Source organism: Tupaia chinensis, unplaced genomic scaffold, assembly GCF_000334495.1.
Source record: "Tupaia chinensis unplaced genomic scaffold, TupChi_1.0 Scaffold000568_1, whole genome shotgun sequence".
NCBI lineage: Eukaryota > Metazoa > Chordata > Mammalia > Scandentia > Tupaiidae > Tupaia > Tupaia belangeri.
Genome location: NW_006160082.1, coordinates 23838 through 37394, shown reverse-complemented (window position 1 = coordinate 37394; position 13557 = coordinate 23838). Strand labels below are relative to the sequence as shown.

At 52.5% G+C, this 13557-nt stretch overlaps 1 protein-coding gene across 1 annotated transcript in view; it reads right to left on the bottom strand.

Annotated features, from left to right (window-relative positions):
* CCDC88C (coiled-coil and HOOK domain protein 88C) overlaps nucleotides 1-13557 on the bottom strand; it is a 153143-nt gene that overhangs the window by 137823 nt on the left and 1763 nt on the right. Inside the window, 2 exon segments of the mRNA XM_027775504.1 lie at nucleotides 3747-3855; nucleotides 12940-13040. Of these exon segments, the coding sequence (XP_027631305.1) occupies nucleotides 3747-3855; nucleotides 12940-13040 (210 nt within the window).

Here is a 13557-nt window from a genome sequence, read left to right as displayed (position 1 = left end):
CATACAATAACGCCAATTATGTCTATGCCCTAACGTCAGGTGGGAGGGGAACGGCAGGATATGAAATTGTATATACGGCATGACCACAACGGCACAGAACAAAAACTATTCACCCGAGAACTGAAAGGAAACGCTAAAAATGTGAATGACGATTGTCTCTGGGCAGTGGGCTCATGGGTGGTTCTTTATTCTTGCTACTTGTTTGTTTTCCAACCTGTTTATACAGAGTGCTTATGCCTTATATGACAAGAATGTTATGTGACCACATGCTGAAAGGAAAAAACACACAGCAGAGCCCTGTCCACACGGACCGTGTCAGCCTGCACTGAGCGCCGTGCCAGCTCGCTCCGCACGCAGGAGGGCCCGCAGCAGGTGCTCTCGCAGACGCCTAACTGCCCGCTGAGCCGGGCTGCAGGTGCACGCACTCCCCAGCCCTGCCCTGCAAGAGCCAGCAGGGCAGGCGGAGGAGAACGAGGTGGTGGGGACCTTTTTCACACCTCAAAGTCCGCCTTGGCCCTGAGTGAGGACAAACAATCTTTCTTAAATTTTTATTATTTTATAACAGGGCATGTGCGCTTGCTAGAGAGAGAGACAGAGAGGGAGGGAGGAAGGGAGAGGGGGAAAGAGAAAAAAAATCACCCCCGGGGGATGACCATGCTGCAATCCCTTCTCCTTCATCCTCCTCTCAGGATTTTGGGCACGTACACACACACACGCCTGGTATTTTTCAAACTGCTGCATCCTAGACTTGAACCACACAGTTGGCCATGTGGGACCCAGCCACCTCACCCACCAGGCCACCTGGTTGGCCCACGGACCAGCCATCTCTTAGTTCATGTGAGCATTTCCTATTACCTGGAACTCCCCACTGTACCCTGAGAGCAGCAAACTGCCTCTGAGACCGACAGGGTCTCGGTGAGTGTCATGTCCCTCCTGCCTGCCCAGACCTGGACCCTCAGAGCTGCTCAGTCCCACTGGGCCGGTGGTCACCGGCATGCTACCCACAGAGAGGCACAGGAACCTCCCCTCTGTCTGAGGCCACACTGCTACCAGAGAGTGTGCCACCTGCCACCACGCCTGGGAGGACCCTGTGCTGGGCCCTGGCAGCCTCGCTAGCCCATTCTGAATCTTGCTTTTCTGTCTCTCTTTTGCTTACCTTCTCCCCAGTGAGAAGGGACTGCAGCTGGTCATCCCCCGGGAGGTGATTTTTTTTTCTCTCTCTCTCCTCCCTCTGTCCCTCTCCCTCTCCCTTCCTCCCTCCCTCTCTGTCTCTCTCTGGCAAGTGCACATGCCCTGTTATAAAATAATAAAAATTCAAGAAAGATGGCTGGTCCTCACTCAGGGCCCAGGAGGACTTTGAGGCAGGAAAGAGGCCCCTGCATCCTCCTCCACCTCCTCCTGCCCTGCTGGCTCTTGCATCTGAAATTTGGTGACAGAGCCCTGTCTCCTGCCTCCATGCCTTGTTCCACCCCAGTACCCTGGCCCTTCTCTCCTTCCTGTGACCCTCTTCCCCCGAAACTCAACCGCCCACTGAAACTCCACCAGGTGTCACCTCCTCCGAGAGACCTCCCTGAACTCCCCCCATGCAGGCTGGGTGAGCGGGTATTGTCTCTCAAGCCTCGAGCACCATTTGCTCCCCCCGGGCACTGAGCACATGAGCACACATGGCCCCTGCAGACAGGGCCCATGCCCCGAGTACCTGCTGACCAGCCAGGGACCAGACCCGGCCACAGAGGCCAAGTTCACTGGCAGCTCCATGGCCTCTGCCAGGCTCCCCGGGTACGCTGTCACCAGGGAGGCACTGGCTGAACATCCTGCCTGCAGGGCACCCAGACCGGCTCCCTGAACCTTCCCTGAGCCAGGGCCCCATCCAGACACCTGTAACTATAGGGACAGGGCTGGTTCCAGGCCTGCGCCAGGAGAGGCTCAGTGCGATGGCCAGGTCTGGGTGTCGGCCTGAGCTGACTGAGGAAGACCTAGAAACCGACAGTGTTGCTCTGGGCGCATCTGCGAGGGCGTTTCCAGGGGAGATTAACTGTGAGTCTGAGCAAGCTGCGCGGGAAGAACCGCCCTCCGTGTGGAAGGCACCGCCTCATCAACGGGGCCTGGAGGAGGCCTGGCCTGGTCTCCCAGAGAGGGGACAGCCACCTTCCCTGCCTCGGATACCACCTCCAGGCTCGCCACCTGCCTGCTGAGCCTCCCTTCGGACGTGGCTAAGCCTCCCTTCCGGGGGCAGCCAAGATCTGCGGCTCGGGCGGCCTGTGGTGGGGCTTCTTGGCGGTAATAACTGCATGTGCCGATTCCCCTAATAAACCCCTCTCGTGGCTGCATACACACTGCGCCAGCACTGGCAAACCGCCTTGGCACCCCAGCACCCCAACCCCAAAGGGAGAACTAGAGCAGCCCCCTCAGGAAGCCCAGGACCCTCCACTGCCTCCTTGCTTGCCCCATTTCAGATCCCCGTTGAAAGAGAAGGGAGAGGGGCCAGCAGGTGGCGTGCTGGTTAAAGGCACTGGATTCCAACATGGCTGACCATAGTGTGAGTTCTGGAACTGGTGGCTTGTTTTCTTGCTTTCCCTTTCTCTGTCTCTGTCTGGTCAAATTGAAAAATAATAACAAATGGAATTAAATAAAAATAAATAATTATTTTTTAAAAAAAGAAAAGAAAGAGAAGGGAAGACTCCTACAGCCACCACAGCCCTGGCAGGAACTGGGCCCAGCATGCTGCCCAGGGCCACGGCATGGTTCTGCCTGGCTGCCCCTCCAGGGGCCCCCCAGCTGGCCCCAGAACAGACCTACTGCCTCAGGGCAGAAGAGCAGCAGCTGGTCACAGGGTTCCTGTGTGTCACTTGGACCTCACAGTGCCTGGAGATGGTCCCAAATCTCAGATCCGAGGCCAAGGACAGCTCAAACCAGTCTCAGAAGCAGTCTGAACTCCGGTTTGGGAAAACTCTGGCATGAGTCTGGAAGGAGTGGTGGTTCTCAAACCATGTTCCCCAAGTCCTGGAAACCCAGACCCAGGACCCAGAGGGAGGGGAGCCCTTGAGCAGAGGAGGCTCAGGTCTCCCAAGTCTCCAAGTCAACCAGAGGGACGACGACTTCACCTGCAGTCTAGAAAACCGGCTGAAGAGAGCTTCACTGCCAAGAAGAGGCTCACAACCAGGGCTCCAAGGGCCAGTGCAGGCCACTTCCTCCATGCTGGCCACACAGAGGGACAAATGCCATCGCAGCATCTCAGCAGACCTTCCCACGATGGCAACAGGCTTCGACAAGGCCCCTGCGCATCAGGCCAGCTCGCCTGCCCCATCAACCACACTGACCAGGCATCAGCACCTACAGACCGGACCCTGCACACGGAAGACCAGTGCTCGCGCCTGAACCTGGGTGCACAGAGTCCGCTCCTGGCTCTACCTAGCCCCACTGTGGCCCCTGCTCACCCTTAGCCTCAAACAGCCCCTGTGCTGTCAGCTATAACCACATCAGACTCCCCATCCCACTGCACGCCCAGGCCAAGGCTGCACACCTAGGCCCTCTGGGCACTTGCAGGTGCATCACGAGGCCACACACAGCTTAAAGGCATCTGCTGAACAAAGCAAAGCAATGCGACATCTCATCCTTATACGCACAAGAAAAGGGCTCAAGCCAAAGCACGCCAACCGTCAGCAGCCAGGGGCCCAAACCCGAACCTCCGACTGCCAACGGCGCCGGACACGCCCCGAGCCCGGGAGAAGGCAGAGCGCCCTTACCTGGTAGTAGGTCTTGATGTTCCGCACCAAGATGGTCAGGTTCTGAATGCGCAGGTTCACGTCGTTGTTGACGTGCTTGTTGATGCGTTGATTGGTTGGCCTGGGATCTCTGCGGAAGAGACACGAGAATGGAGACGGGATCTCCCGACCTGAACCGCGCTTCCAGCCCCAGCCACGAGTACCACGTCGGCCTCGGGGCGCTCAGCCTGGTCGCTCTCGGTCACTAGAAGCTGTGACCACACGGCTCAGGTCAAATCCTAGCTCCGCCCCTGCTGAGCAGGACCGAGGTGGGCCGCATCCCCGGGTCCTGGCCCACCATACCACAGCCCTTCACCAACGTGGTTTCTGCTCCCAAAAAGCACAGCCAAGCGCCAATGCGGATGCAAAACAGTTTCGATCCTCTGACCGAACATGTATTTAAAAGTCGGGGAAAAAAATACATGAACGATCAGGACAGAAATGGGGGGGAAGACATTCTTTCTGACTTAAGTGGTAAAATAACGTTCCAGTCAACATGGGTCTCCTTGTCACCCAAATGGGTGGGGGTGGGGGGTCTTGACGATATTTCCATTCCAGAGACACAATTCTATCCTGTAATTCTGAAAATCAGGGCCAACCCACGGCCCGGTGGCTAAGGCAGCAGGATCTCACAGGCTGATGGTTCTGTTCGAGTTCTGGACCTGCAGCCTGAGAAGCACACCGGGCACGTGTGGGACACACGCCAGAGTCCCGAAAGGAAGGAGATGGAGGAGAAGGGACTGCGGTGTGACCATGCCCATGGGGGTGACGGGGGTGCTCTCGCACGTTCCCTTTCTCTCTATGGCGAGCACATGGCACCTTCTGGTAGGAAACCTGACAATCTATGGGACTACGCAGCACATGCCCCTATAAGAAACGCTGGGAGTCACGAGTAATTCTCGCAGAGAACCCCCAAAGTGTCCTTTATTTTCCAACCCTGAGCTCATATCAGGGCTAGCTGTGATGAAACGAAAATTCAAGTGCTTTAACATTTCACTCAGCTAAGCAGCATCTTCAAAAAGTTCACGGAGAGGGAACCAGCAGTTAGCATAATGGCTATGTCGCTGGACTCCCACGTAGTTGACCCCGGTTCGCGTCCCGGACCCGGTGGCTTAAAACTCATGCCGGGTGCGTGTGCGTGCGTGCCCAAGATCCTGAGAGGAGAATGGAGGAGAAGGGATTGTGGCATGACCATCCTCCCTGGGGGGTGATTTCTTGCTTTCTGTCTCTCTGTCGCTCTCTGTCTGTCTGGCGAGCGCACACGCCCTATAGCAAAAACCTCTCCAAAAAAAAAAAAGTTCAGGGAGATGCACAATATGTAAAACTGTGGGATCTTGGGACCAGCAAATAGTGTAATGGTTACATCATTGGACTCCCATGTAGTCGACCACGGTTCAAGTCCTGGACTCAGGGGCTTAAACTCACACCTGGAGCGTGTCCATGTGTGTCCAAAATCCCAAGAGGAGAATGGAGAAGGGATTGCAGCATGGCTATCCCTCCGGGGGGTGATTTCTTGCTTTCTGTCTCTACTGTGAGCACACATACCCTATAACAAAAATCTCTCTGAAAAAAAAAAAGAAAAAAGAAAAAGCATGGGACCAGCAGATAACGTAATGGTTACATCGCTAGACTCCCACATAGTTGACGGCAGTTCGAGTCCCAGAGCCAGCGGCTTAAAACTCAGGCTGGCTGTGTGTGCGTGTGTGCCCAAAATCCCAAGAGGAGAACAGAGGAGAAAGGACTGTGGTGTGGTTGTCCCCCTTGGAGGGGGGGTGACATCTTGGTTTCTGTCTCTCTCCCCAAAGGCATTGTGGTTAAGGCAGCTGGATCCCATATGGCGAACAGCACAGTTCCTGTCCTGGACCTGGTGGCTTGAAAAACACGTTGGGTGCAAGTGAGTGTGTGCCCAAAATCCCAAAAGGAGAAACGGAGGTGTGACCATATCCTGTGGGGGATGCTTTCTCACTTTCCCTGTCTTTCTCTTCCAGCAAGCATATGCACCCTCTACCAAATTAAAACACACACGCAAAACTATGCATGGATTTCAAAACCTTTTGCACCAAAATAAACTACTCCAACTCTAATTTCCACAAGTTTTTGCAGTCCCAGTGTATGTAAAAGACAATTCTCAAAACTCTCAGTGTCATAAAACATTTCCTATCAGGAGAGCGCAGGCTCAGAGCTGGCTGCTTCCCATTCTTAGGCTGCACGCTGCTTTTCATAACAAAGGCCTCCCTTCCATGACTGTCCCAAGGCACTCAAGGAAGTCTAATTCAAAGGAGAGCCGCCTTGCCCCTTCATCTGCCATCCAGGCCCTGAGATAAAGGTGCCCAGTCTCCTGGAGGGTGGTGGGGGGTGATAGGGAAATGTAGCTCAGTGCCATTCAGGTCATTTGAATCTAATATTTAACAGAAAACTGAAGAATAGGAAAGAGAAAAAAACCTTATAAATTGGGGGTTGGCAGGTGGCACGGTGGTTAACAGCACTGGACTCTCACATGGCCGACCATGGTTTGAGTCCCTGACCTGACAGCTTGCTTTCTCGCTTTTCCCCTCTCTCTCTGGTCAAATTAAAATAAATAGAATTCAATAAAACAATTCTTTAAAAAAAGAAACACCCTTATAAATCAAAACCATCTCCGAAGTCTCTGGAAGTACAACTGTTTTTGTAACACAAGCTGTGTAAAGTTCAGCCACTAAGTAAGTATCTGACGTCTACACCAAGTCCTACACTGTGTCTTGCGTGTGTAAACCTTTAACGCGGCACATGCAATAACAGCCATGATGTTATGCAGTCACCCCCCGTCCCGAGACAGTCACACGGGCACCTCTGGGCACCTAGAGGCCCTCATTTCAGTTAATACATTTCATATTGTCCCCACACAGTAACAGTGTGGCCGAGCCGTCTCCATGTGACATGTATCTCTTGGAGCGATTCATTACGGAGAAGAGGAGGGTGAAGAGTTCCAGGGAAATTAATTTATGAAAAGAGGAGCATTCAGAATTTAAGCCCCAGAGGCATTTTTAGCTACAGGAGTATTCCTGGCAACACCAAACGATTTATCTTAAAGGTGCAATTATCCTCCCTGCACTAAGGATCCCTTAAGGAGATGAGAAACAATTTCGCAGTGATGAACGTGCTGCTTAAAACATGACAGAACTTCGAGAACATAGGTGCGAGGCCTTTTCGCTCGTACCGTTACTACAGTCTCGACTTGCGTTAAGTCAGACAGGACCATGCCAGGAGTGCAGGGAGCTGGAAGCCTGGGTGCACACGGGGCCTTCCGAGGCACGTGCAAAGGCATGGCACACACCTGGGCGAGGAGTCTGGCATCCTCACATTACAGCATGGAAGCCTGACTCTGTTCTCCCCCATTCCGGAGGAAGTATTATAGCTGATGGAAACGACACTCCAGAAGAACCCTGACATTTACTGTATGAGTAATTAGACTAATTATCGTGATCATTAGTGCCTCTTCCTCTAACTAAGGCTCTCTGGTAAAGAGTTGTTATTAGGAAACAAGTCAAAACAAAAGTCTCAGCTATAGTTAAGGAAGGCATAGCCATGTGTCTTTTTATGTTTTTCTTTCTTTTTCCCCCTAATGCCAGAGGGTGTGTGTGCATGCATGAGCGAGAGTACCCCCCCACACACATATAAGGAGCCTGATCATGCCACAATTTTCCATCCCCTCAGGATCCTGGGCACGCTCACACAGGCGTATCTGGTATGTTTTTCAAGCTGCAGGCCAGAACTCGAACCCTGGTCAGCCATATGGAATCCAGCTTTTTTTTTGGCTATAGGACGCTTGCACTCATCAGAGAGACAGACAGAAAGTGAGAACTCACAGCCCCCAACTCCCCAAGGGGGAATGGGGCCACACTACAATCCCTTCTACTCCATTCTCCTCTCGGGATTTTGGGCATGCATAAACACGTACCCGGCATGAGTTTCAATCCTCCAGGTCTAGGACTTGAACCGCCATTGACTATGTGGGAGTCCACAGCAATGTAACCATTATGCCATCTGCTGGTCCCGGGATCCACCTTCTTCTGCAGAGTGCTCGACAGTTGTGCTACAGGGCTGGCCCAGAAGGCATTACCTGAATCTCCACTCTGCCCAGGACCCCTAATACTCTCCTGACTTTGTGCAGCAGGAAAAGGGGTCAGGGGATGGATTCCAGCACCCAGGGCTGGCCAGTGCTCTGGGCCTCAGTGTGCTCTCTGCATAATGGCCACAGGAAGGCCACAGGTTCTTATCCTGGATGGTCATCATTCTAGGAAGCCCAGATCTGCATCAGCAAGCCTGGACTTCACCTGGTTCCGTATCCCAAGGAAACATTATTGCAGCCATCCTACAACTTCACTTCACCAAAAGCTCTTATCAAAGAACAATGGTGTCAGGCAGGATGGTGGCGCAGCGATCAAACATGATGCTCTATGAGGCTGACACACATGGGAAGGTTCTGGGTTCAAGTTCAGAGAGGTCCCTGAGTAGGCTGGGCATGTGCACGCCCATGATCCAGGGCTGGCTGGGAGTGGATGATGGAATCAGGACCCTGTTAGCAATGCCATCTGTGTCTGTCAGTCTTTCACGTATGCACGCACACACTCACAGAAGTAATAAATTATTGGGCCCAGCACATGGCATGGTGGTTAAGGCGCTGGAATTCCCACATGGCCAACCACAGTTCGAGTCCCGGACCTGGCGGCCTGCTTTCTCAAGTTCCCTCTCACTACCTCTCTGCCTTTCTCTGGCAAAACTCATGTGAAAAATGATAATAAATAAATAAATCTTTTTTAAAAAAAGAAATAATTATTAAACTTAAAAAAGAAAAAAAGTCCAGTCTCTGTGGCACAGTCAATAGGGTACCAGGCTAAGAGCTGAAGTCCCATGCTGTCTATTCTCACAAGGACAGATAAACACTGCACGTGGGCACGCATGTACACACATGTATCAGCTCCCACCCTCACTCAGACAGCAATAATGACTGACATTTTGGGGGCATCTTCATTATACACAATCCGATTTTTGGGGTTTTGTTTGTTTTGTTTGCTGTAAGGTACATGTGCTCACCAGAGAGAGAGAAAGTGAAAATCACCCCGCAGGTGGGTGGCCACACTTCAATCCCTACTCCATTTTCCTCTCAGGATTTTGAGCATGTGTGCACACGCGCCCGGTGTGATTTTCAAGACACTGAGTGTGGACTTGAGCTGCACAGGTGGCCATGTGGGTCCCACCGTAACGTCCATGCCACCTGCTGGCCCTGCATCATCTTATTTAACCCTGCCCGGGTCCAGCATTCCCTTACTACGAACCAGGAATCGAGCTCAGAGAGCCAAGAGTGATCTGCCCAATGTAACAGAACTAGTAAGTGGCAGAGTGAGGACAAGGGCCCAGGCGGTGAAGTCGTTTTCCTGTGCGACAGTGAAAAATGTGTCCAAAGCTCACCAGAGAAAATCTAGTTTCCCCACGGGCACTCAGGGACGCTGCATTTGCAGAGAGCGAGCTATTCAGGACTCCCCAGGCATCTCCAGCCATGCCACTCAACACTACAGCTTCCATTCAGGAACAGGGACCGGGGCCTCCCCTGAAAGCTGAGCCCACAGGGCTTTCCTGCTTCCAGGTGTGGATGTCACCTCATGCAGGGGCCAAGAGAGGACTCCACAGCCTTCTACGGTTGCCAGAGACAATGCCAGATCCGTCACGTGGCCACCAGGCTCCATATGGCTCTGAAGTGTTAGGTAACGCGCCTCCACCTGAGCTCTGGGACCCAGCAAGCGGCCTGCTCCCCTGCAGTTTCCTCCGCTACCAACTTGGAGAGAATTTACCAAAAGAGCTATCGCCATGGGAGATAAGGAGAAAAGTGTTATCGCTTCCCTACTAGACAGCCTGGCTTTCCTACATTTGGCGAGGGGAAAGAGGGCTCGGTTAGTGCTGCATGGGGTGGAAGGTGCGAGGGGCTAACCCTGAGAGTTACTTGTAATCCAGAGCACTGAGATGTAGAAAAAGGGCAGGCTGGAAATCTTTTTTTTTTTTTTTTTAAAGATTTTTGCCATAGGGCACGTGCACTCACTGCCAAGAGACAGTGAGAGGAAAGGTGAGAACTCACCCCCGCCCCCCAGCAAGGATGGCCACATTGCAATCCCTTCTCCTCCTGGGATTTTGGGTAGGCATGCACACACGCACGTGCACGCACATGCATGCACACCCAGCATGATTTTCAAGCCACCAGGCCCAGGACTCAGACTACAGTCAGTCACGTGGGAGTCCAGGGCCTTCACCATGTCACCTGCTGGCCTCTGAAAAAAAGCCTTCTTATGGGCGCTCTCAAATCCTTTCTGGATTAAGACCGAGCCTACATGAATGAACAATTTACCCCAGCCCCCATCAGGCCGCAGGCGCTGAGCTAACTGCTGGTACATCACCACCTCACACCCTCACAACCACCTCGTGAGGAAACTGAGGCACAGAGTGACAGGCCCAGGGTCACCCTGCTGGTATGAAGGGGACCCAGGGTTCAAGCCCAGGCTGGCTTCCTAGGCTGTCCAACATTGGGACTGAGGTTCTTTTATTTATTATCTAACTGAAGTCATTTTTATAGGGACTGAAACATGAATCTTTAGTTCCAGCCGGAGAAGGTTTGGAAAATGACACACACTCCAGGCAGTATACAGAACACTTGGGGGTCAGCAGGGACGCAGGCTACACCACAGGGCCAGCCCCACGGGGAAGGTCCTAGGCTCATGTCCAGATGTCTCCCCGAACGCACCAGGCACAGCATTGGGCCAGGAGCGCAGAGTAAGGCAACACCACAAAGCAAGACCCACAGGGAAGGTCCCGGGCTCACGTCCAGACGTCTCCCTGAATACACCGGGCACGTCTTCATCCAACCTGGGCTGGCTGGGATGCACTGGGGTGTGAGGACCACGCTGGGCATGCCCAACTCTCTACAAAAAAATAAACTGAGACAGCCAGTGACAAGGTGGTTAAGGTGGCTGGACTCCGCATGGTTGACTTCATGGTTAGAGTCCAGGACCTAGCAGCTTGAAAAACACACTAGGCACGTGCATGCATGCCCCAAATCCCAAAAGAATGAAGCGGGATTGCTGCGTGGCCATCTCCTCTGGGGAGTGATTTCTCACTTTCTCTCTGGCCAGTACACACGCCCTATAGCAAAAACGAAAAATAACTAAATAAACTTAGAACATACACATTTTTTACTGTCTCCTCCCTCCAAAGTGCCCACATGCCCTCTTCTCAGTCAGCCCCCGCCCTCTTCCAGAGGCAAACACTGCACTGATTTCTAATGCTGGCAAACTACGTGCACTGGCCCCACGGTGCCGTCCCCTCCGTGCCACCCCCTCACTCCTCTCCCTGGTGCTGGACAACCCCCATCCAGTCTGGAGTCCATGGAATAGACCACCAAAGGAACCCAGAAGCACCACTTGAAGCCTTAAGGGATGAAACCTTACCAGTCCCCATTCCGGAATGACTACCTTGGCCTATCCCAAGAGAGAAAACTGCATTTAAAATTGCCAAGGGGAGGGCAGAAGCCCTTCAACTGAATTGAGCCTCAGGCTAAATGGCCAGTGATGAGCTGGCATTTCTCAAAGGAACCGACCAACAGGCTTTCCTGATTTACAAGCAAGTGGTAAACGCTTCAGGAATTCCAAAGGTCAGGGAAGAAAGAGAAACAGTCCAGGGGCTTTTGTTCTCCCCTCTGCCAGGGTGTAAACGCTGAATGCAAAGGCCGGCTACTGCTGGTTTTTTTAATTAAACATCTCGGCTCTGGTAAGGACAGGTTGAAGGTTCTCTGCCCCAGGGGAATCCAAGCACCTTCAGGTCTAGCAGAACTGAACGAGGCTGAGTTAGAAACACCAGCCCGGGAAAGGCAGCTTCATCAACATTTGCTGGTGAGGCGCTGCGGACAGATTTGATTTTTAGAATCTAACCAAACACTGGAGACCGGTAGGATTGGTGATGCCTTTTTAAAAACATTCAAAGACTACAACAGTATTTCCACCGCAAGACAGCAAATGACTTATCAAAACCAAGGCAGCCAGGGCTAGCAGGTGGCGTGGTGGCTGGAGTGCTAGACTCCCACATGACTGACCAGGGTTTGAATCTCGGACCTGGCAGCTTGCTTTCAAACTACCCCTGTCTCTGTCTCTCTAGTCAAATTGAACAATAAAATTAAATAATTCTTTAAAAAAAAAAATCCAAGGCAGCAGAATTTGCAAAACAGACCTTTTAGGTAGACGCTACTTAAACCTCTTCTGGACTCCCCCAAAGCAAACTGCTATTCCTCCGTCATGGGCCACAAGCGAAGCTGATTCTCATTAGCTAAAGGAGGTATGCTGAGTATGACAACCTGCTCCTGCTCAGCCGGAGGTGAGCTCAAGGGTGATCCACAGAGAACAGTAGGATGTCTGATTGCGCTCCTGTGTCTATGAATCACAATGACACTCAGCTCGGATCTGTTCCCTACATTTTCTGAGTTAAAAACAGAACACAGCGGTGGAAGCCCACACCTACACTGTGCTGCGCGTCAATCAGCCAGCCAGGCTCTGTAGAACTCAGCAACAGGAAAGGATGTGGTCGGATGCTCAGGCTGGCCGGTAACTTCTACCAAGAGCCTGTTTTAAGCCGCATGCTGCCAAAAACAGTACCCCAACCTCTGACTCCTCTCAACACAGTGACTTTAAACCTATGAGACCTAACCTATGGCACTTGATCTGGGGCAAATTTAAAAAAGGAAAACACAATGTAAGAGAGCTCAGAAAACACAGGTGACCTAACCCAGAAGGAAACTTCAGAGTCACCTCCCATGCTCCTGGCCCACCCAGTTCTTCCTGTAACCAGACACTCTTGTTACAGTTTGGTGCCCCCAGAAAGAAAGGGGAGCTTTTTCATAGCATTGCTCAAACCACAAGTAACTCATTGAGCGTGAAGCAACTGCACTACAGCGAGTGGGTAAGTCATTCACAGCCAAACGTCCTGTATCACATGACCCGCCAACCCATTGCCCTGGACACCCCCCCAGCCATGCACCTAGAAAAGGCACCTTAATACCGGGTCACCTGCAGAGAACCCCCTCTTCCTTGCAACTTCACATTCCATAATACAACTTTAAATTTTTAAGCACTTTTCTTTTCTTCCTGGAGAGATAACTTACATTTGCAACATGATTTGGTTCAAAAAGATGCCATCCACTAAATCCATGTACATGGTCAGGTTGTCCTTGCTGCCGCTTCCGAACGGGCCGAAAGTTTTCACCTGTGAGAAGTAGAAGACGAGAGACAGGAAGTCACCCCAGTCGCCTAAAAGGTCTCAAGCTCTCCCGGGCAAAGGCGGGCCCGGCCGGGTAAACAGGAGGGGGTCACCCACTTCCACCCCAACCTTCTCCCCAGGCCACTCTTCTTTCCCAGAGTGAGGCAGCAGAGGAGAGACGGAAGGGGGAAAACTTCCTCACCACTTTGCTCCAGCGTCCCGGAACAGAAAAAAATAAGTAAATAAAGGGAGTTTCCAATAAATTTCTCACGTCTCTAATCCATTGGAAAATAGTGCAACCACACAGCCTGTGCACGTTCCCACGAGGCGCCCCCACTCCCTGCCAGTCACCGCCATCCACCCGCAGGTCTCAGGGATTCCAAAACTACACGGGGAAATTTATGGGGAGAGGGGTCCTTTTTCAGGCGTGTTAAGCCCAGGGGGCCGAGGCGATCATTCGGATCCTATGCGCCCCGGGGCCACCAGCCAGCGCCCGGCGGGAACAGGTGTACCGGCTCGGCTC